The 25,088-nt window shown below is 40.4% G+C and overlaps 1 protein-coding gene across 1 annotated transcript in view; it reads left to right on the top strand.

Annotated features, from left to right (window-relative positions):
* The window catches only part of OGN (osteoglycin), a 51,822-nt gene that overhangs the window by 19,732 nt on the left and 7,002 nt on the right, over positions 1-25,088 (top strand). Inside the window, exons 3-5 of the mRNA XM_053721189.1 lie at positions 6,967-7,051; positions 8,438-8,596; positions 17,849-18,051. Of these exons, the coding sequence (XP_053577164.1) occupies positions 6,967-7,051; positions 8,438-8,596; positions 17,849-18,051 (447 nt within the window). The remainder of the gene's footprint in view (positions 1-6,966; positions 7,052-8,437; positions 8,597-17,848; positions 18,052-25,088) is intronic.

The following is a 25,088-nucleotide window of genomic DNA, read 5'->3' as shown; positions in this document are numbered from 1 at the left end:
TCAAACCGGGCCCAAATAAGGACTGCCCCTTGAAAGGTATATTAAGTAATTTGGACTTAGAAGTAACATCAGCTGACCAGGATTTTAGCCACAGTGCCCTACGTGCCTGTATGGCGAATCCTGAGTTCTTAGCCGTAAGTTTGGTTAAATGTACTACGGCCTCCGAAATGAATGAATTAGCTAGTTTAAGGACTCTAAGCCTGTCCATAATGTCGTCTAGCGTATATGAACTAAGGTTCTCTTCCAGAGACTCAATCCAAAATGCTGCCGCAGCCGTAATCGGCGCGATACATGCAAGGGGTTGCAAAATAAAACCTTGTTGAACAAACATTTTCTTAAGGTAACCCTCCAATTTTTTATCCATTGGATCTGAAAAGGCACAGCTATCCTCCACCGGGATAGTGGTACGCTTAGCTAGAGTAGAAACTGCTCCCTCCACCTTAGGGACCGTTTGCCATAAGTCCCGAGTGGTGGCGTCTATTGGAAACATCTTTCTAAATATTGGAGGGGGTGAGAACGGCACACCGGGTCTATCCCACTCCTTAGTAACAATTTCAGTTAATCTCTTAGGTATAGGAAAAACGTCAGTACTCGCCGGTACCGCAAAGTATTTATCCAACCTACATAGTTTCTCTGGTATTGCAACGGTGTTACAATCATTGAGAGCTGCTAAGACCTCCCCTAGTAATACACGGAGGTTCTCCAATTTAAATTTAAAATTTGAAATATCTGAATCCAATCTGTTTGGATCAGAACCGTCACCCACAGAATGAAGCTCTCCGTCCTCATGCTCTGCAAGCTGTGACGCAGTATCAGACATGGCCCTAGTATTGTCAGCGCACTCTGTTCTCACCCCAGAGTGATCACGCTTGCCTCTTAGCTCAGGTAATTTAGACAAAACTTCAGTCATAACAGTAGCCATATCTTGTAATGTTATCTGCAATGGCCGCCCAGATGTACTAGGCGCCATAATATCACGCACCTCCCGGGCGGGAGATGCAGGTACTGCCGCGTGAGGCGAGTTAGTCGGCATAACTCTCCCCTCGCAGATTGGTGAAATTTGTTCACATTGTACAGATTGACTTTTATTCAAAGTAGCATCAATACAGTTAGTACATAAATTTCTATTGGGCTCCACCTTGGCATTGGAACAAATGACACAGATATCCTCTGAGTCAGACATGTTTAACACACTAGCAATAACTTGCAACCTGGTTATAATCTTTTTTAGCAAAAACGTACTGTGCCTCAAAGAGGTACTTAAACGATTAAATGATTAAATGACAGTTGAGATAAAAAACTGAGAACAGTTATAGCATCAACTTTAAAACAACACAACTTTTAGCAAAGGTTTTGTTCCCATTAGTAAGATAACATAACTAAATTTGACATAAAAATTATTGAGTAACGTCTTTATCCGCAGTCAATATAACAAGTTCTCACAGCTCTGCTGAGAGAATGTACCTCCCTTCAAGAAGTTTGAAGACCCCTGAGATCTGTTAGAGATGAACCGGATCATGCAGGAAAAATAATAGCTGACTGGAAATTGTTGATGCGTAGCAAAGAGCGCCAAAAACGGCCCCTCCCTCTCACACACAGCAGTGAAGAGAAACGAAACTGTCACAATTCAAAATAAACTACTGCCAAGTGGAAAATAAAGCCCAAACATTTATTTACTCAGTACCTCAACAGTGTAAACGATTCTACATTCCAGCAAAAACGTTTAACATGATATAATACTTATTAAAAAGATTAGTGACCTTTAACAAAGTAGTTCCGGTGAAGTACCATTCCCAGAATACTGAAGTGTATACATACATGTCATTATAACGGTATAGCAGGATTTTCTCATCAATTCCATTCAGAAAATAAAAACTGCTACATACCTCAATGCAGATTCATCTGCCCCTGTCCCCTGATCTGAAGCTTTTACCTCCCTCAGATGGCCGAGAACAGCAATATGATCTTAACTACTCCGGTTAAAATCATAGTAAAAACTCTGGTAGATTCTTCCTCAAAGTCTGCCAGAGAAGTAATAACACGCTCCGGTGCTATTATAAAATAACAAACTTTTGATTGAAGTCATAAAAACTAAGTATAATCACCATAGTCCTCTCACACATCCTATCTAGTCGTTGGGTGCAAGAGAATGACTGGGACTGACGTAGAGGGGAGGAGCTATATCAGCTCTGCTGGGTGAATCCTCTTGCATTTCCTGTTGGGGAGGAGTTATATCCCAGAAGTAATGATGACCCGTGGACTGATCACACATAACAGAAGAAATAAACGTTTTTACATGCCAGCAAAAAAACGTTTAACCTCAATAAATTAATTGTTATTTAAAACCTATTGCAAGTCCCTGCAAATTAGGTTAAGTCTATGCATACAGTATAAATCCAGTGAAGTACCATTCCCCAGAATACTGAAGTGTAAAATATACATACATGACAGCCTGATACCAGCTACATCTACTGCATTTAAGGCTGAGTTTACATTATAACGGTATGGCAGGATTTTCTCATCAATTCCATGTCAGAAAATAACAAACTGCTACATACCTCTTTGCAGATTAATCTGCCCGCTGTCCCCTGATCTGAAGTTTACCTCTCCTCAGATGGCCGAGAAACAGCAATATGATCTTAACTACTCCGGCTAAAATCATAGAAAAAACTCCGGTAGATTCTTCTTCAAATTCTACTAGAGAATGAATAACACACTCCGGTGCTATTATAAAATAACAAACTTTTGATTGAAGGTAATAAACTAATTAAATCACCACAGTCCTCTCACACATCCTATCTATTCGTTGGGTGCAAGAGAATGACTGGGGGTGACGTAGAGGGGAGGAGCTATATAGCAGCTCTGCTGGGTGAATCCTCTTGCACTTCCTGTAGGGGAGGAGATAATATCCCAGAAGTAATGATGACCCGTGGACTGACCACACTTAACAGGAGAAAATGGGTTTACTATCCCTTTAAGTTAATGTGCAAATCAGACTTTGCACCATGTAAAACATTACTTGTCCTCAACCTACCTAGGTATGTTTTCCACTGGTGCTTGAAAACAATTGAATGCTAACTATATGTAAAATAGGAACATTCTATATTCTGTATTACACATGTGCATGATTACATTGATATTTCAAGCACAAAGCCTATGTATATTTCTGATGTTAACATATAATTTGTTACAAATAAAACATTTATAACATATGATAATTAATATTCACCTTCATGGACCTCTTCAGCTGGCACTGATGTGTCCATTGTCTCTTTGCATCCCAGGACAGCTTCACCAGAGATTACATTTAGAGAGCATCTCTTCCCATGACTTCAGATGAATCTGCTTACTAGGACCACCACCTGTCCCACGTGCATATTTAGCCTGCTGTGCCATCTTCTCCTTGGTTTTCCTCCTGCAGTCGTGATACTGATGTTTTATGCTAGCAGTAGAACAAATGCGTCATAAGCAGCTGACTGCCACTCGTATCTCCTCCCACAACTTATCCCGACACTCGCCCTCCGGTTAGGGTTCTCCAGCTGAGGTGCCCTCTCCAAGTAGGCCTCAACCAGAGCCTCCTTCTCCTCCTTGGAGTACCTCTCCTCTCTTAGCCTGCCCTTCACATCTGAAGGGCCAGCAGACACAGAATCTCCCTCCTGTGACTGGGGACCAGCCCTCTCTCCCTCCTCTGTCCCTGCAGGCTGTGACAGACTACCACCAGCCCTACTCCACTTGCCAGTCTGCCCCACTCTCCTTCTTCTTTGTGTGCCTAGTTGAGGCTGACTCCTCCTCTCTCCTCCTCTCTCCTCCCACCTCCACTCTCCCACCCTCTCTCCTTCCCTCCTCTCCCAGGGTTTGAGGAATGACAAATCCTCCACCCAAACCTCGGCCCCTAGACCTGCCCATACTACTCCCTATTTCCCCCCTACCTCTATCCCCCCTCTCCACCTTCTTCCCCATAGCCACCCCCTTCCCAACTCCACTAGGCCTATCCATCCCTTTCTTCTTCCTCCCTAACTCTAGCCTAACACTAAAGTCCATAGCTTACCTACCTACACTAATTCATCTAACTAAACCCGAAATTAAATATCCACAAAACTACCTAACCTATCTAGACCCTTAACAATCTCTTTTCTATATCCCTGCAGATAAAAATAAAAATGTGGGGTAAAATTAAACAAAGGGATGTAAATGAAAAAAGGGATGGGCTAAACAGTAAAAAAAAAAATAGGATTAGAACAAAATTAAAGCATAATAATAAGGGATGTAAATAAAAAAGGGATAGACTAAATAGTCAATTGAAAAAATAAATACAAATTAAAAAATAGAAAATATATGAGATTAGAAAAAAAAAAAATATGGGATGTAAATCAAAAAAGGGCTAAATGTATAAATGAATAAAAGGAAAATAAAGTTATGTAGTGGTTAAGGGTAGAGTAGTTAAAGGGGATATGGGAAGTGGGATGGGGGTTAATTAAAGGGGCAAAAAAGGATGATGGGGATATGGGGGGTTAATGAAATAAAAGAAAAATGTAAATGTGTTTGTATCAAATAAAAATGTGTGTGTGTGTGTGTATAAACTAATGTGTGTTAATTAACTAATGTATGGATGAGTGTGTGTGTGTGTGTATAAACTAATGTACGTTAATTAACCAATGTATGGATGAGTGTGTGTGTGTATAAACTAATGTACGTTAATTAACTAATGTATGGATGTGTGTGTGTTTGTGTGTATAAACTAATGTGTTTAATTAACTAATGTATGGATGAATGTGTGTTTGTGTGTATAAACTAAAGTGCGTTAATTAACTAATGTATGGATAAGTGAGTGTGTGTATAAACTAATGTGTGTTAATTAACTAATGTATGGATGAGTGAGTGTGTGTATAAACTAATGTGTGTTAATTAACTAATGTATGGATGAATGTGTGTTTGTGTGTATAAACTAATGTGTGTTAACTAATGTATAGATGAGTGTGTGTTTGTGTGTATAAACTAATGTGTGTTAATTCACTAATGTATGGATGTGTGTGTGTGTTCCTAATAGTATATAAGGCCTACAATAAGAATATATGAATATAAAATATCAAACTCTCCACTAACTCTCAAACAACTCTCAAGATCACCAAACTCCTACCGGCGCAACTAGTTCCTGTGTCTTTCTCTCAAGAGGCGATCACAGGTAAAAAGCGCAGGCGCAAACCGTTATTATAAACAGAGGTCGGGTTACCATGGTAATGCACTTGTTATGGCACGCTTTTCGTCGAATCCGACATCAGTTGGTAGCGCAAACTTACGTATGGTCGAAAAGAGCGATTGCGCGCAAGACGCTATCCTTTTGAATGGAAGAGGCGCCTCATGAGACAAGTATCGTCTAAAATACCCAGTCAGAGATACAACAGACAAGTCCCACAACAGTATGGTACTCACAAATGTTTTTATCTGTTTATACTCAAATCTTTTTGAGTATCTCACACCTGCCTGATAGCTTTTTTGTCTGCCGCTGGCGACTTGTCCGGTTTCCTGTCCTGACGGTTTCCTTGGAGTTTCCACTGCCGTGATTCTGCCTGTCTGATTGGCTCCTCTGCTGGTTTCCCGCTGACGCTGTCCGTGGAGTGACGTCTGTTCTGGTGGTCCGAGTCCATGCTTGTCTGACGGGTGACTTTTTGGTTCCGTCCTGCCCGCTTTGGTACACGTTTGTACCGCCACCTTTGTGAGTACCATACTGTTGTGGGACTTGTCTGTTGTCTCTCTGACTGGGTATTTTAGACGATACTTGTCCCATGAGGCGCCTCTCTCATCTGTTTCTACAGGTTATCCTACGTCCATCTACCGCCTCTAAGAGTGCTGCCTGTTCCGTTCTGAATTGGCCTACTCCTTGACTCTGCTATCATTTGCGCACTTCTACAGAGACTTGTTGCTCTCATTTATCAGTTATCCTTTTGAATGGAAACCTGGTACTAAAATAGAGCCGTAAATTACTTTTAACTGTCAGCCACTTTGGTAGCTTACGGCTCCATTTTTAACGGCTCAATGGAAGCCAGCCTATAGACACGTGCACACTCCTAAGCTCCTACAAGCCTACCTCGTTTTTCTCTAAACAAAAGATATCAAGAGAACAAAACAAATTTGATAATAGAAGTAAATTGGAAAGTTGTTTAAAATTATTTGCTCTATCTGAATTAATAAAGTAGGACTGCAACAACTAATCGGTACGTTTGATCATAAAAATAGTTGTCAAAAATCCCATTATCAATTAGGTGGTCAGCGATTAGTTGGTCAGTTGCACAGCACCAGCTGCTTTAATCTGAAGATCTACTGCAACTAAGATTGTGCAAAAAAAAATTAATTTTTTTTTTTAAATCTTTTTTCTATCCGATTAATCGGACAATAATCATCCGATTAATCGGATAGAAAAAATAATAATAAATAAAAATGTTTGCACAATACCATGTGCAGGAGTTCATCGGATTGAAGCAGCTGGTGCTGTGCAATTAACCAACTAATGACTGACTACCTAATTGATAATGAGATTCTTTGACAACTATTTTTATGATTAATCTTACCGATTAGTTGTTGCAGCCCTACAATAAAGTTTAATTTTGACTTTACTGTCCCTTTAAATGATTTGGGAATCTTTGGTAGTAAGTTAATTGTGTATTAAACTGATTTCACTGATACTGAATGCTTCCTAGCTTTTTTTTTTTTATCAAGCAGGATATATTTCATCACCTTAGTAACTACCTCTACTTATCCTGTGTGTGGTGTTGATTTTTATGTAAAGCTTTACTGAAATCAATACAATATTAGTGACATGTTTTAAATACGCATGTAACTAAAAGCAGTGATTCCACTAATAAGGCTAAACACTCAGCATTCTATACAACCCAAACACATTGCCGGAATTAGTTTGTTCTGTGAAACTTTCCAATGGTGCAACCTGTTAAACTACATTTTCTTCGGCAGGAGAATGGACTTATAGTGGTACCTCCAGGAAGGTTTAAAAGAGATGACGAAAAAGCAGCCGCAGAAGCTAAAGATGGGGATGTAGGTAAGAACGGTCTGACCTGGTTTGTACAGCGAAACAAAGTCATCAAGCCCTGACCTTTAGCCTGATACATTACAGCTGAAATAGACTGGCATATCACCCTCTGTGTCTTGCCACTGGCTATTTCTGGGGGATGGACCTGTCCTTAAAGGGAAAGTGTACACCAATGTTCATATAACTGCATGTAATAGACACTACTATAAAGAAAAATATGCACAGATACTGATCTAAAAATCCAGTATAAAACCTTTTTAATAAGTACTTAGAATTTCCCAGTTTAGCACTGTTGATGAGATTAGGCTGGGACACCCAGTGAAATGGGCTGGGAAATCAGGAAGAGCAGACACCCCCCCCCCCCCTCTCTGCATATGAAAAGATAAACAGAAGCAGCAGGAGTCTGTAGACCTGGGTCTACATCTTTGGGCCTTGATTAGGAGTCTGAAAACTAGCACAATGTTATTTAAAAATAAGCAAAATTATACATTGTTACAAAAACACTCCCAGATGGGCTGTATATATGGATCATCTACAGAACATTTTTGCAAAGAAAAATCTAGTGTACAATGTCCCTTTAAGGGCAAGATAACACTATTTTGGACAATGTAAAGTTTAAGCTGTAATGACGCAGGACAGTTAAAGGGACATTAAACACTTTGACATGGTAATTTAATATGATAAATTGTATATATAAAAAAAAACTTTGGAATATACGTTTATTATTTATTTTGTCCCCTTTTCCTGTAATTCCTTTCTGAAATTGTGAGCTTTTCAGTTCCTGTTAGAAATGGAAGTGCACAACACTGTTATATTTCACACAGCCATTGGCTGCAAACTCTAGTGACCTATTTATAACTGTCCCTAATTGGTCACAGCAGAGAAGGTAACCTAAGTTACAACATGGCAGCTCCGATTGTTTTATAGTCAAGAAAACTTTACACTTATTTTGTCACTAAACAACTAATTAAACTTTAAAAAAATCAATCTACATATTATTCTCAAACTATTTTTTTTATTTGAAAGCAACATTCTATCTAGCATTTATTTAGTGTTTAATGTCCAGTTAATTATAGGTACCATTCAACAAGCAGATAAGATTTAATTGCTCTCTGGGTAATTATTTAGCCTGCATATTATTTACATACGCGTCAGTATTAATCTGTATGGGCATATATGTCCAAAACAAGGATACCCACCCTGCGCACACCAATGTGTGATCAGAGCAACTCATATAATATAATAATATATACCAATGCATTATCATTACTGATTTTAGTAATATCTCCATGCAGTTGCGCTTTCTAACAGATATAATACTATTTTACCATTAAAAAGTTCAGTTTGTTCCTGGTCTTAAACAGTTTATTCCTATCATTTGTTTTACAATACCAGATTTACCAACATGTCTGCTCTGTGTGTGCCTAAGTGGATCAGTCTACTGTGAAGAAACTGAAATCGAGTCAGTGCCTCCTTTGCCTAAAGAGACAGCCTATTTGTACGCACGGTTCAACAAAATCAAGAAAATTACAGAAAAAGACTTTGCTGATTTCCGTAAGTGACTATACTGCTGTCTACCTGAATAACAATTTCACTCAAGAAACACTGACAAACATCTCAAGAGGTGTAACATCTGTAGCTTTTACTTTCCAGAACACAGCATGAAGCACATCATATAAAACATATCAAACAAATTAAACTAAACTGATGTGTGGAAATATTGTTAAGTTGTCTATAGTAGAATTAAAGGGACAGTCTAGTCAAATTTAAACTGTCATGATTAAGAAAGGCCTTCCATTTTAAAAAACATTTCAATTTACTTTTATTGTCAAATTTGTTTTGTTCTCTTGGTATTCTTTGTTGAAAGCTAAACCTAGGTAAGCACATGTGCTAATTTCTAAGCCCGCCTCTTATCTCAGTGCATTTTGACAGTTTTTTTTACAGCTAGACCGCTCTAGTTCATGTGTGCCATACAAATAGCATTGTGTTCACTCCCGTGGAGTTACCAAGGAGTCAACATTGATTGGCTAAAATGTAAGTCTGTTAAATGAACTGAAATAAGGGAACAGTTTGCAGAGGCTTAGATACAAGGTAATCACAGATATAAAAAGCTAATTTATATAACCATGTTGGTTTTGCAAAACTTATCTATCTTTTTAAACTATAAAAATTCTGGAGTAGACTGTCCCTTTAAATGAAAGGATAGAACAGGGCTTTTTTTGTTAGCAATTGGTGACATCACTGTTGTGATGCAGTTATTAGCTGGTGTCATTCTTAACATTGCAAGTGTCAAATGCGCACGGAAACTAATTATCTCTACACACCAGTCCTCCTATATCAAAATACAGTTAAACATCTATTAATGCCACAGCTATGTAATTCTTTATGCCAGCAGGACATTGTCAAGTAAATGCGCTGATGATATAACCAGAAAAAGTATTTACACAGGATGGGCTATATAAGCACAATAAAATAAAAAATGGCAAATGTTCAATACTTCAAACCTCCAGAGCATGCTGGGTACCCTCAGCTCCCCAGCAAACTGGTCAGTGCACTGGGCAACTGAGAAGACCCAGCCTCCTCTTTTAACACCAGACAGGTGCTTTCCATTAGTGATAATACATTAAAGGGACATTTTCCATTAGTGATAATACATTAAAAGGGACATGAAACCCCCATTTTTTCTTTCAGGATTTAGAAAGAGCTTGCATTTTTAAGCAACCTTCTAATTTACTTCTATTATCTAATTTGCTTCATTTTCCTGTTATCCTTTGCTGAAAAGCATATCTAGATAGGCTTAGTAGCTGCTGATTGGTGGCTGCACATACATGTCTTGTGTGATTGGCTCACCCATGTGCATTGCTATTTCTTCTAAAAAGGATATCTAAAGAATGAAGCAAATTAGATAATAGAAGTTAATTGGAATGTTGTTTAAAATTGTTTTCTCTATCTCAATAATGACAGATTTTTGGGGGGTTTAGTGTCCCTTTAAGCCACCAATAAGCAAGCGTAACCTAGGTTCTGAACCAAAAATGGACCGGCTCCTAAGCTTTACATTCCTGCTTTTTAAATAAGGTAGCAAGAGAACGAAGAAAATTTATAATAAGAGTAAATTAGAAAGTTGCTTAAAATTGCTGCTCTATCTGAATCATGAAAGAAAAAAAAAACAAAATTAATGCTTACCTGATACATTTCTTTCTTTCCGGACATGGAGAGTTCACAACGTCATTCCAATTACTAGTGGGATATTCAACTCCTGGTCAGCAGGAGGCAAAGAGCAACCCAGCAAAGCTGTTAAGTGTAACTTCCCTTACCCATAATCCCCAGTCATTCTGATGAAGGAAAATGGAAAAAGAAGAAAACACAAGGGTGAAAAAGGTGCCTGAGGTTTACTCAAAAAAACTGCCGAATCATTCAAAAAAGAGGGCGGGGTCGTGGACTCTCCGTGTCCGGAAAAAAAGAAATTTATCAGGTAAGCATGAATTTTGTTTTCTTTCCTATGACATGGAGAGTCCACAACGTCATTCCAATTACTAGTGGAAACCAATACCCCCAAGCTAGAGGACACGGAATGAACAGGGAGGGAGAACAAGGCAGGAGGACCTAAACAGAAGGCACCACCACTTGAAGAACCTTTCTCCCAAAAGAGGTCTCAGCCGAGGCAAAAGTATCAAATTTGTAGAATTTGGAAAAAGTATGCAGAGAGGAGGACCCTGTAGCGGCCTTGCAAATCTGTTCCACAGAAGCTTCATTTTTTGAAAGCCCAAGAAAAGGAGACAGCCCTAGTGGAAGGAGCCGTAATTGTCTCAGGAGGCTGCTGTCCAGCAGTCTCATAAGCAAAACGAAACAAATTTCTCAACCAGAGAGAAAAAGAAGAAGTGGCCTTCTGACCCTTACGTTTTGCAGAGAATACAACAAACAGTGCAGAAGATCGCCGAAAATCTTTAGTGGCTAGTAAATAAAATATTAGAGCATGCACAACATCCAAGTTATGCAAAAGACCTTCCTTATGAGAAGAAGGATTAGGACAAAAAGAAGGAACAACAATTCCCTGAACAATGTTTCGATCCGACACCACCTTAGGGAGAAAACCCAATATAGTTTGAAGGACCGCCTTATCTGCATGAAAGATAACACATGGGGAATCACACTAAAGAGTTGAAAGCTCAGAAACTCTGCGAGCGGAAGAAATAGCAAGGAGAAACAAAACCTTCCAAGATAACAATTCTTTATCAACAACATGCATCGGCTCAAACTGAGCCTGCTGCAAAGCTTTAAAAACTAGATTAAGGCTCCGAGGAGCAAAAGCTTTAAACACAGGCCTGATTCTTACCAAGGCCTGTACAAAAGCTTGAACCTCTGGTAAGCCTGCCAGACGTTTGAGCAAACGGATAGTTAGTGCAGAAATCAGACCCAGCAGAGTACTGACTGGCAACCTTTCCCCAGGCTATCCTGAAGAAAAGATAAAATAAGGGGAATCCTTACCTGGCTCCAGGAGAAACCCTTAGATTTGCACCAATAAAAATATTTACGCCATACCTTATGGTAAGTCTTGCGATTAACAGGATTGTGAGCCTGAAGCATAATATCGGTGACAGCTTCAGAAAAACCACGCCTAGACGGAACTAGGCATTCAAGTTTCAAGCCGTCAGCTTCAGAGAATTTAGGTTTGGATGGAGGAAAGAACCCTGATTAGAAGGTCCTTCCTCAGAGGAAACCTCTAAGGATGTAGAGAATAATATCCTTATCAGATTTGCTAACTAGATCCTGCGAGGCCATGCAGGAGCTATCAGTATTACCAATGCTCTCAGTTTGATACGAGCAATGATTCATGGAAGGAAACAAACGGAGGAAACAGGTACGTAAGCGAGAAAATCCAGGGAACCACTAGAGCATCTTTCAGAGCGTCCTGTGGATCTTTTGACCTTGAACCGTACTTTGGGACTATCGCATTTTGACAAGACGCCATCAGATCCAACTCAGGAACCCCCACCTGAGAGTTATCTGAGAGAACACTTCTGGATGGAAAGCCCACTCCCCGGGCTGAAAAGTCTGTCTACTCATAAAAACCGCCTCCCAGTTGTCCACTCCTGGAAAAATGTTGGCAGATAGGAGACAATCGTGAGCTTCCGTCCACTGCAGAATGCGAGTCACCTCCCTTAGAGCCAAGGAACTCCGAGTTCCTCCCTGGTGGATGATGTAAGCCTCTGAGGTGATGTTATCCGATTGGAATCTGATAAACCGGACTAAAGATAAGAGAGGCCAAGCTACCAAGGCATTGAAGATAGCTCTCAACTCCAAGATGTTTATGGGGAAAGAAGACTCCTCCCGAGTCCACAAGCACTGAGCTATTAAGAGAGCCCCAAACCATTCCCCAGCCATATAGGCTTGCATCCATAGTCCCATCACCCAGGAAGCAAGAACCCAGAGCCAGGTCTTCCTGTGAAATCTACCACGAGAGAGAGTCCCTAGTTAGGAAATCCATATCTATCATCTGCAAAAAATCAGAATGGTCTACGTTCCATGGAATGAGCATGCACAGTTGCAGGTCTCAGATAGAACTTAACAAAGAGAACGATGTCCATTGGAAGCAACCATCAGACCAATCATCTCCTGCATTGAGCCACAGATGGACGAGAAGTAGACTGGAGAGAAAAGCAAAAAGCCAGAAACTTGGATTTTCTGACATCTGTCAAAAAAATCTTCAGGGATAGGGAATTTATAATGGTCCCTAAAAAACACAAACTTGTAGCTGGAACAAGGGAACTCTTGTCCAGATTAATTTTCCATCTGAGGGAACGTAGAAAGGACAACAACATCTCTGCATGAGATTTTGCTAGTTGAAGAGATGACGCCTGAACCGAGAAATCATTCAGGAAAAGCGCCACTGCTATTCCCTAAGATCTGACCACCACCAGAAGAGCCCTTATAACCCCTTTGAAATTACTGGGAGCCGTAGCAAAGGCAAAAGAGAGGGCAACAAACTGGAAAAGTTTGTCCAGAAACTGGTGAAGTCCCCCAAGAATGGGGAGATAAAAAAATAGGGAAATAAATTGCAAAATATTGCCCAATATTCTATGTCTAGGATCACTAGACATATGAAAATTATCCATAGGACCAAATGAAGATAAGGACATTAGAAGAATCACTTCAATAAGTGGATTATAAAATAGTGCCCCTGTACCCAAAATAAGGTAACATATCAGTGTCCTGAACAGACACAGAAGAATCACCTCAATATAAGAGAGATTCCAAAAATATGTCTTATAATATGGTCCTTTTTTATGCACATGGACACAAATTAATGTAGATATTGTAAAGTTGCGCCTATTACAAAGAATCAGGCGACAGAAACAAAAATCTTAGCGTCCTAAAATCGCCAAGAAAAATATATATATAAGTAACAGAGTAACCCAAGAAGGCACATACCTTAAGATAAATCATCTCAAAAACAGGAGAGATTATAAAGAATAGCCCAAATATCAAAAATAGGGAACAGAGATTAACCCTGTTAGGGCCGTTAAGGATATATCAATATGTCACGTAGGAATAAAACACGATGTCATGCACATTTAAAGTAATCTCCTCATACGAGAGGATTACAAATGTGCCCATATGAGAAGAATATCTCACCTCTCTATAATCAAAATTGTGTGCAAATAAAGAAAATAAGAATATGAAAGAAAACCTATTATATCCTTAAGCTTTAAGGTATAAAGAAGTGAAAAGACTGTCACCTCTGTCGACTAAGCTATATGTCATACTAAAAATCCAACTCAAGGATCAAACCCATGTCTCTCTAGCACTGGATTATAAGGTTTCCAATGTGCCTTCCCATGCCTGGAGAAGAAAATAGCAACTTATCAACCTATCATATCTGTAGTATCCAGCCAGGTGCCTTTCCTCCTAAGATACTACTCTTATGTGAGACCTAAACACAACATTTCTCCATTAGCAAAAATATATAATATATGGAGAAAAGACAACAACTTCCAAACATAAGAAGATACTGATCATATGGCCAGTTAGAAAATGGTTGAGAAAGCTTACTTAGGGAAATAAATATAAAGATTTAAAAACCATAAACTTTAAAAATGCAGAAAAATGTGCCTATTTAATAAAAATAGGTTCTGTACTTGGAGTCTCAGCTAGATAAGCTGACTCAGAACCATAGCCCTCACCAACTATAAAGAAATAGTAAATCACCACCAGCATTCCTGTACTGAAAGACAACATTGTCCCACACACCAGGCAGACGTACATAATAGCTCTAGATGACATAGTAGATAAACACCTGCAAATAATATAAACATTTATATCAGATAATCAGGGCTTCACCTGATTTTTCTTTTACCACTGCCATATTTTCGATTGCCTCTAGGCAAAAGATGCGCTATTAGAGAAGAAACGACTGTTGAAGTTTCTGTGGAATGCCGCTAGAAAGCCTCACATCATTTAGGCCAAGAGCGCACAGTAGCGATCGTCCCTTTTAACAACGGAGATAAGAGAATAGGCAATGCCTATTTCAAACTGACTGCGCCACACATTAAACAAAGAAGGGCGCCATATTAAAAAAGACCAGCGCTCAACTGTAAAAATCTGTCATGATGATAAGATATATTATGTAGTGTTCGGGAAATATCTGTACTGGAACTCTAAGCCTCAGCATGTTAGGCAGGGCAGTATCCCTTAGGCCACTTAGTTACAGAAATAAAAGTAGAATGCTCCCTTCTCACATCCTTTATCATACACAATATAAGGGCACTAACACAATCACCCAAATAAAATCGGGCAGGAAACTAAGAGTGACCGATTTGAGCTGTGGTACATGTGTGAAGTTACTTGATAACATATGGATGCGAGGGAAGATACTCTATGAACAAACTCTCCTCCCTATGTCAGCGGATTATACCGGCACCAACACCGTAGGGGAACAAGACAGGCACTTTAACTGTCATACTAAAAGTCATTGTCTGCGCAGTAATAAGCCAAATGAAAATACAAAACCCTCTAAAAACAAGAGAAGGAAAAATACATACATATTGTGCCCCAAATTAATAAGACACGTTAAATATCCAAAACAACAGACCTAGGAGGGACAGAAAAGGGGAATAAAAGCTGACCACAAAGCTTCAGTGCAGACCCGGCAATGGAAGCGGCAAAATCCCTCTTACAGGCATAAAGCCAGATATCTGCTCAGCCGCTACATATCCCACACTGGATATATATATATATATATATATATACACACAAACAGTATATTAAAGTTTAAATACCTTCTGAGGGTAGCAGGTCCAATCTTGTCCCTGATAGTCCCAGTCTATCTTCCTTGAAATAATGTCTAATAAAAAAAGACTTACCCTCCAGGATCTTCTGCTGTTGAGCAGTCACGGCAGCTTCAGGTCTGTAAGCCTCATCAGGTCGCTGACAAGGACCTGAAGATACAGGAAAAAAAACAGAGTAACCAACTCTGGTTTTCTATAGCGGGTTAGCATACATTTTTGGAGTTAAAGTAAAGACTACCTCACCAAATTCCAACTGCTAAAAGCAACCATTACTCTTACTAAAGTGATTGGCATGGACACAGCATAGCTCCAATCCTTGCTTGCAGGGAAAAGTACCCATTAAAGGATTAAATCTTGATTTCTTCAGACACCAAACTTCACACATCCTCCATTGACAAAGGCAAAGAGAATGACTGGGGATTATGGGTAAGGGAAGTTGCACTTAACAGCTTTGTTGGGGTGCCCTTTGTCTCCTCCTGCTGGCCAGGAGTTGAATATCCCACTAGTAATTGGAATGACGTTCTGGACTCTCCATGTCATAGGAAAGAAAGTGGGTTTAGTATCCCTTTAACAGCGTAAATTAAAAGGAATAAGATGCACTTATGCTGTTTATATAGGGGACCCTGATGACTGAAGCAACGCTGACATATTTTATGGTTAGCTATATGCTACAGAACTCTGTGGCACTATACAAAGCAATAATAATAATACTACAAGGTAGCTGCACTGTTCAAACAAGACTGCACACACAAATGCAAAATTATACAGTGTAATGGGCTAAATTCTATTTAAGGAAATCCAATGCTATGAGAGGCTTATTACAAAAACACACTATGATAGATGTTTTTTCTACCTCTATTTACTGGAATGAATTTTTTTTTTTTTTTAACTGTGCCTTTAAGTTTAACAGCGAGGTTAATGTTTTATGTGACAAGACACATTTCTCAGTGACAAACAAATCCAAAACATATCTAGAAATCTAAACTGTCCTGCATTTTTCACATTCCTAAATCTAGGCCTGCGCTCCTCCCTAAATGTTCCTCCTTCTAGTGTAAGGAACTGCCTAGTCCAAACACTGCCCCAGGACAAACTGTCACTATTCAGTAGCTCACATATTATAAACTACTTATGCACATCCCCAAGGCAGAACATGCTGTGATCTGAGATGTTATCCCAGAAAACGCAGCAGGTCTGTAGAAAGAACAGAACACATGCAGAAACTGTTAGCATTTTCGCTTTGCAGCACTGCTCCAAATCAAGCTGTTCTCTTCAAACAGCGCTGTGCTCTGGCTGCACCATGTACATTTTCATTAACACAGTGCAGCCAGAGTGCTGTTTGGCGAGAACAGTCAAATACAGAGCAGTGGCAGTGCACTGATTGATGACTCTCTCAGGGATATTTTTAATCCTGCCCCACCCAGCCTGCAAAGCTGTGACTCCTGTATGTAAGACCTTCTTGTAAACAATGAATCTTTTTATTACTGCATTTTTACCTTATCATTATATGATGTGAGACCAAGAGCAAAGGAAACAAATTTATTCAAGAGATATTTCAAAAGCTTAGCCATTGTTAATTTGCATTGCTACTGCTGCAATATATAATACAACTTGAAAAATTTACATTGCATCAACACATTGCAACTGAGCTGGTGCTCAGTGTAACTGCCTAATTTAAAATTTAATTTAATTTCAAAAAGATCTGACCGGACACACCAATGTTGGAGAAAAGATCTGCAGACATTTGTCAATAAAAAAAAATCTCATCACAGAAAGTGAAAACAAGTTCTGCCTCTGGGTGCACATCACATAAAGTAAAATTGCATAATCAACATATACTCAATAAAAAGACAATGCAATAACATTTTCAATTTCAGATGAACAGTAGATTTTTTTTCTCACAAGTTTCCTTCCCTATCTCTATCCCTTGTGTCATGTGACAGTCATCTGCAAATCACAAACTTGCTGTGAACTCTTTTGCATGCTCAGTAGGAGCTGGTGTCTCAGAAAGTGTGCACGTAAGACTGTGCACACTTTTACAACAGTTTCTTTGTAGTAGCTTCTTTACAGACAAAAGCTTCTGTCGAATTCCATCAAGTAACCAAATACATTTCCAAGTGTCTGAGATTTCAAAACACTGTTGCAAGCACTCCTGCCATATAGTGCTTAAAAGACGTGCATGCTTCTGAGGATACTATGTTCTTCAACAACAGATACCGAGAAAATGAAGAATATTTTATGCTTGTTTGCTCTGTCTGAATCATGAAACTTTAATTTCCCTTTAATAATAATGAAGAAGCGCCAACTGAGTAGAGCTATAAATGCCTTTAACCTGGGCCTACTTGATCAGGGCACACCAGTGGGATATAGCACATTTGGTGAAAAATACTGTGAGACTAGATTTTACTAACTTGCCGTGGTTACAAATAGTATTAGAACATGTGATTTTATGTGTTATACAATAAATACGCACATCTGTTATTACAGTATAAAAGTGATTTATTCCTTGTGTTTATATCCACAGCTACATTGAGAAGAATTGATCTGACTGGCAATGAGATAGACGAAATTGAAGAAAAAGCATTTGATAAACTACTTTTATTAGATCAACTTTCCTTGGCTGAAAACAAACTGCGAAAGATTCCAGCTTTACCTACAAAACTTACTTCATTCAATGCAAACTATAACTTAATTAAAAGTAAAGGGATAAAAGCCAACGCTTTCAAGGTAAAAATATTTGATGGCAGATTTGCAATATCATCCAGGATACAACGCATATTTATTTTAACAAAATTTTGAAAATGTTATCTATTGTTTAGACATGAATATAGTGAATTACCAACTCACCATCAGATGATTAATAATCGATTTAAGATTAAACAAATGATGGTAAAATCTTTCCCAAACAGTGTTCAGTGAATAATGGGGGTCCACAATATAATCACCATAAAAAAAAAGGTTGTTTATGCGCAAAATTAATTGTAGGGAGCAATAAGGCTGAGGCTGTATTTGTATAATCCCTTGGGTATCAGTTTTAGGGAGTTGGGTAAAGCCTGAGTGGGTCTGGAAGACTTGCGCTTCAGTTACGACCTTGCAAAGAGTTTCAGAGAGTTGACGAGGAGTTATGGTTTCTTTGGAAACTGTCCTAGAGTTCTAGGATTCCATCAATACATTTAGAGCCTAAAAACAGTTCCAGAGCTAAATATGTTTTGGAATTGCTGCATTACAGATGTACAAGTGTAGTAAACGAGCAGATGAGAAAAAAAAAAAACATCTGTTATTCTGAAAGGGAGATGTAATGCTATAAATCAGTCCCTTTCTAATATACAAAGGTATGGGACATTTAAAAACAAATCTCAAAAAGTCATGTTTCTACAATAATGAAGCAAACTCTAATATTAATGAAGTGTACCCAAAATCAAACATAAAATTCACAAGAATCAACTTGAAACATTAAAGTGAATGCAAACTTTTATGAATAAAGTGCCCGTTTTTAAAAAAAATACTATTAAAAACAGGGGCACTTTCATTCATGAAACTTTACATTGCAGCTTTTTTTTTACAAATACCTTTTTTTGCTGCAAAGCTGGATCGGCGATCCCCCGCCCGCTTCTCATGCTGTACTTGGCACCGCAATGACGAAACCGGCTTCCTCCAATCACGGCGTGGCCTCATGAGATGGACGCTCTGGGGTGCATGCCACGATTGGAGGAAGCCGCTTTCGTCATTGCTTACGTAAGTACAGAGGAGCTGCGGGCGGGGATCACCGATCCGGCTTTTCTAAAGAAAAAGGTATTTAAAAAAACAGAATTTATGTTTACCTGATAAATTACTTTCTCCAACGGTGTGTCCGGTCCACGGCGTCATCCTTACTTGTGGGATATTCTCTTCCCCAACAGGAAATGGCAAAGAGCCCAGCAAAGCTGGTCACATGATCCCTCCTAGGCTCCGCCTACCCCAGTCATTCGACCGACGTTAAGGAGGAATATTTGCATAGGAGAAACCATATGGTACCGTGGTGACTGTAGTTAAAGAAAATAAATTATCAGACCTGATTAAAAAAACCAGGGCGGGCCGTGGACCGGACACACCGTTGGAGAAAGTAATTTATCAGGTAAACATAAATTCTGTTTTCTCCAACATAGGTGTGTCCGGTCCACGGCGTCATCCTTACTTGTGGGAACCAATACCAAAGCTTTAGGACACGGATGAAGGGAGGGAGCAAATCAGGTCACCTAAATGGAAGGCACCACGGCTTGCAAAACCTTTCTCCCAAAAATAGCCTCAGAAGAAGCAAAAGTATCAAACTTGTAAAATTTGGTAAAAGTGTGCAGTGAAGACCAAGTCGCTGCCCTACATATCTGATCAACAGAAGCCTCGTTCTTGAAGGCCCATGTGGAAGCCACAGCCCTAGTGGAATGAGCCGTGATTCTTTCGGGAGGCTGCCGTCCGGCAGTCTCGTAAGCCAATCTGATGATGCTTTTAATCCAAAAAGAGAGAGAGGTAGAAGTTGCTTTTTGACCTCTCCTTTTACCAGAATAAACAACAAACAAGGAAGATGTTTGTCTAAAATCCTTTGTAGCATCTAAATAGAATTTTAGAGCGCGAACAACATCCAAATTGTGCAACAAACGTTCCTTCTTTGAAACTGGTTTCGGACACAGAGAAGGTACGATAATCTCCTGGTTAATGTTTTTGTTAGAAACAACTTTTGGAAGAAAACCAGGTTTAGTACGTAAAACCACCTTATCTGCATGGAACACCAGATAAGGAGGAGAACACTGCAGAGCAGATAATTCTGAAACTCTTCTAGCAGAAGAAATTGCAACTAAAAACAAAACTTTCCAAGATAATAACTTAATATCAACGGAATGCAAGGGTTCAAACGGAACCCCCTGAAGAACTGAAAGAACTAAATTGAGACTCCAAGGAGGAGTCAAAGGTTTGTAAACAGGCTTAATTCTAACCAGAGCCTGAACAAAGGCTTGAACATCTGGCACAGCGGCCAGCTTTTTGTGAAGTAACACAGACAAGGCAGAAATCTGTCCCTTCAGGGAACTTGCAGATAATCCTTTTTCCAATCCTTCTTGAAGGAAGGATAGAATCCTAGGAATCTTAACCTTGTCCCAAGGGAATCCTTTAGATTCACACCAACAGATATATTTTTTCCAAATTTTGTGGTAAATCTTTCTAGTTACAGGCTTTCTGGCCTGAACAAGAGTATCGATAACAGAATCTGAGAATCCTCGCTTCGATAAGATCAAGCGTTCAATCTCCAAGCAGTCAGCTGGAGTGAAACCAGATTCGGATGTTCGAACGGACCCTGAACAAGAAGGTCTCGTCTCAAAGGTAGCTTCCAAGGAGGAGCCGATGACATATTCACCAGATCTGCGTACCAAGTCCTGCGTGGCCACGCAGGAGCTATCAAGATCACCGACGCCCTCTCCTGATTGATCCTGGCTACCAGCCTGGGGATGAGAGGAAACGGCGGGAACACATAAGCTAGTTTGAAGGTCCAAGGTGCTACTAGTGCATCCACTAGAGCCGCCTTGGGATCCCTGGATCTGGACCCGTAGCAAGGAACTTTGAAGTTCTGACGAGAGGCCATCAGATCCATGTCTGGAATGCCCCACCGCTGAGTGACTTGGGCAAAGATTTCCGGATGGAGTTCCCACTCCCCCGGATGCAATGTCTGACGACTCAGAAAATCCGCTTCCCAATTTTCCACTCCTGGGATGTGGATAGCAGACAGGTGGCAGGAGTGAGACTCCGCCCATAGAATGATTTTGGTCACTTCTTCCATCGCCAGGGAACTCCTTGTTCCCCCCTGATGGTTGATGTACGCAACAGTTGTCATGTTGTCTGATTGAAACCGTATGAACTTGGCCCTCGCTAGCTGAGGCCAAGCCTTGAGAGCATTGAATATCGCTCTCAGTTCCAGAATATTTATCGGTAGAAGAGATTCTTCCCGAGACCAAAGACCCTGAGCTTTCAGGGATCCCCAGACCGCGCCCCAGCCCATCAGACTGGCGTCGGTCGTGACAATGACCCACTCTGGTCTGCGGAATGTCATCCCTCGTGACAGGTTGTCCAGGGACAGCCACCAACGGAGTGAGTCTCTGGTCCTCTGATTTACTTGTATCTTCGGAGACAAGTCTGTATAGTCCCCATTCCACTGACTGAGCATGCACAGTTGTAATGGTCTTAGATGAATGCGTGCAAAAGGAACTATGTCCATTGCCGCTACCATCAACCCGATCACTTCCATGCACTGAGCTATGGAAGGAAGAGGAACGGAATGGAGTATCCGACAAGAGTCTAGAAGTTTTGTTTTTCTGGCCTCTGTCAGAAAAATCCTAATTTCTAAGGAGTCTATTATTGTTCCCAAGAAGGGAACCCTTGTTGACGGAGATAGAGAACTCTTTTCCACGTTCACTTTCCATCCGTGAGATCTGAGAAAGGCCAGGACAATGTCCGTGTGAGCCTTTGCTTGAGGAAGGGACGACGCTTGAATCAGAATGTCGTCCAAGTAAGGTACTACAGCAATGCCCCTTGGTCTTAGCACAGCTAGAAGGGACCCTAGTACCTTTGTGAAAATCCTTGGAGCAGTGGCTAATCCGAAAGGAAGCGCCACGAACTGGTAATGTTTGTCCAGGAATGCGAACCTCAGGAACCGATGATGTTCCTTGTGGATAGGAATATGTAGATACGCATCCTTTAAATCCACCGTGGTCATGAATTGACCTTCCTGGATGGAAGGAAGAATAGTTCGAATGGTTTCCATCTTGAACGATGGAACCTTGAGAAACTTGTTTAAGATCTTGAGATCTAAGATTGGTCTGAACGTTCCCTCTTGTTTGGGAACTATAAACAGATTGGAGTAGAACCCCATCCCTTGTTCTCTTAATGGAACGGGATGAATCACTCCCATTTTTAACAGGTCTTCTACACAATGTAAGAATGCCTGTCTTTTTATGTGGTCTGAAGACAACTGAGACCTGTGGAACCTCCCCCTTGGGGGAAGTCCCTTGAATTCCAGAAGATAACCTTGGGAGACTATTTCTAGCGCCCAAGGATCCAGAACATCTCTTGCCCAAGCCTGAGCGAAGAGAGAGAGTCTGCCCCCCACCAGATCCGGTCCCGGATCGGGGGCCAACATTTCATGCTGTCTTGGTAGCAGTGGCAGGTTTCTTGGCCTGCTTTCCCTTGTTCCAGCCTTGCATTGGTCTCCAAGCTGGCTTGGCTTGAGAAGTATTACCCTCTTGCTTAGAGGACGTAGCACTTTGGGCTGGTCCGTTTCTACGAAAGGGACGAAAATTAGGTTTATTTTTTGCCTTGAAAGGCCGATCCTGAGGAAGGGCGTGGCCCTTACCCCCAGTGATATCCGAGATAATCTCTTTCAAGTCAGGGCCAAACAGCGTTTTCCCCTTGAAAGGAATGTTAAGTAGCTTGTTCTTGGAAGACGCATCAGCCGACCAAGATTTCAACCAAAGCGCTCTGCGCGCCACAATAGCAAACCCAGAATTCTTAGCCGCTAACCTAGCCAATTGCAAAGTGGCGTCTAGGGAGAAAGAATTAGCCAATTTGAGAGCATTGATTCTGTCCTTAATCTCCTCATAAGGAGGAGAATCACTGTCGACCACCTTTATCAGCTCATCGAACCAGAAACATGCGGCTGTAGCGACAGGGACAATGCATGAAATTGGTTGTAGAAGGTAACCCTGCTGAACAAACATCTTTTTAAGCAAACCTTCTAATTTTTTATCCATAGGATCTTTGAAAGCACAACTATCCTCTATGGGTATAGTGGTGCGTTTGTTTAAAGTGGAAACCGCTCCCTCGACCTTGGGGACTGTCTGCCATAAGTCCTTTCTGGGGTCGACCATAGGAAACAATTTTTTAAATATGGGGGGAGGGACGAAAGGAATACCGGGCCTTTCCCATTCTTTATTAACAATGTCCGCCACCCGCTTGGGTATAGGAAAAGCTTCTGGGAGCCCCGGCACCTCTAGGAACTTGTCCATTTTACATAGTTTCTCTGGGATGACCAACTTGTCGCAATCATCCAGAGTGGATAATACCTCCTTAAGCAGAATGCGGAGATGTTCCAACTTAAATTTAAATGCAATCACATCAGGTTCAGCTTGTTGAGAAATGTTCCCTGAATCAGTAATTTCTCCCTCAGACAAAACCTCCCTGGCCCCATCAGACTGAGTTAGGGGCCCTTCAGAAATATTAATATCAGCGTCGTCATGCTCTTCAGTATCTAAAACAGAGCAGTCGCGCTTACGTTGATAAGTGTTCATTTTGGCTAAAATGTTTTTGACAGAATTATCCATTACAGCCGTTAATTGTTGCATAGTAAGGAGTATTGGCGCGCTAGATGTACTAGGGGCCTCCTGAGTGGGCAAGACTCGTGTAGACGAAGGAGGGAATGATGCAGTACCATGCTTACTCCCCTCACTTGAGGAATCATCTTGGGCATCATTGTCATTGTCACATAAATCACATTTATTTAAATGAATAGGAATTCTGGCTTCCCCACATTCAGAACACAGTCTATCTGGTAGTTCAGACATGTTAAACAGGCATAAACTTGATAACAAGTACAAAAAACGTTTTAAAATAAAACCGTTACTGTCACTTTAAATTTTAAACTGAACACACTTTATTACTGCAAATGCGAAAAAACATGAAGGAATTGTTCAAAATTTACCAAATTTTCACCACAGTGTCTTAAAGCCTTAAAAGTATTGCACACCAAATTTGGAAGCTTTAACCCTTAAAATAACGGAACCGGAGCCGTTTTGAACTTTAACCCCTTTACAGTCCCTGGTATCTGCTTTGCTGAGACCCAACCAAGCCCCAAGGGGAATACGATACCAAATGACGCCTTCAGAAAGTCTTTTCTAAGTATCAGAGCTCCTCTCACATGCGACTGCATGCCATGCCTCTCAAAAACAAGTGCGCAACACCGGCGCGAAAATGAGGCTCTGCCTATGCTTTGGGAAAGCCCCTAAAGAATAAGGTGTCTAAAACAGTGCCTGCCGATATTATTATATCAAAATACCCAGATAAAATGATTCCTCAAGGCTAAATATGTGTTAATAATCAATCGATTTAGCCCAAAAAAAGTCTACAGTCTTAATAAGCCCTTTTTGAAGCCCTTATTTACAATCGTAATAAACATGGCTTACCGGATCCCAGAGGGAAAATGACAGCTTCCAGCATTACATCGTCTTGTTAGAATGTGTCATACCTCAAGCAGCAAGAGACTGCTCACTGTTCCCCCAACTGAAGTTAATTGCTCTCAACAGTCCTGTGTGGAACAGCCATGGATTTTAGTGACGGTTGCTAAAATCATTTTCCTCATACAAACAGAAATCTTCATCTCTTTTCTGTTTCTGAGTAAATAGTACATACCAGCACTATTTCAAAATAACAAACTCTTGATTGAATAATAAAAACTACAGTTAAACACTAAAAAACTCTAAGCCATCTCCGTGGAGATGTTGCCTGTACAACGGCAAAGAGAATGACTGGGGTAGGCGGAGCCTAGGAGGGATCATGTGACCAGCTTTGCTGGGCTCTTTGCCATTTCCTGTTGGGGAAGAGAATATCCCACAAGTAAGGATGACGCCGTGGACCGGACACACCTATGTTGGAGAAATACGCTGCAATGTAAAGTTTCATTAATGAAAGTGCCCCTGTTTTAATAGTATTTTTAAAAACCAGGCACTGATTCATGAAAGTTTACATTCACT

The sequence above is a fragment of the Bombina bombina genome, chromosome 7 (genome assembly GCF_027579735.1).
Source record: "Bombina bombina isolate aBomBom1 chromosome 7, aBomBom1.pri, whole genome shotgun sequence".
NCBI classification, from domain to species: Eukaryota; Metazoa; Chordata; class Amphibia; order Anura; family Bombinatoridae; genus Bombina; species Bombina bombina.
This window is presented reverse-complemented; position numbering and strand designations above follow the sequence as displayed.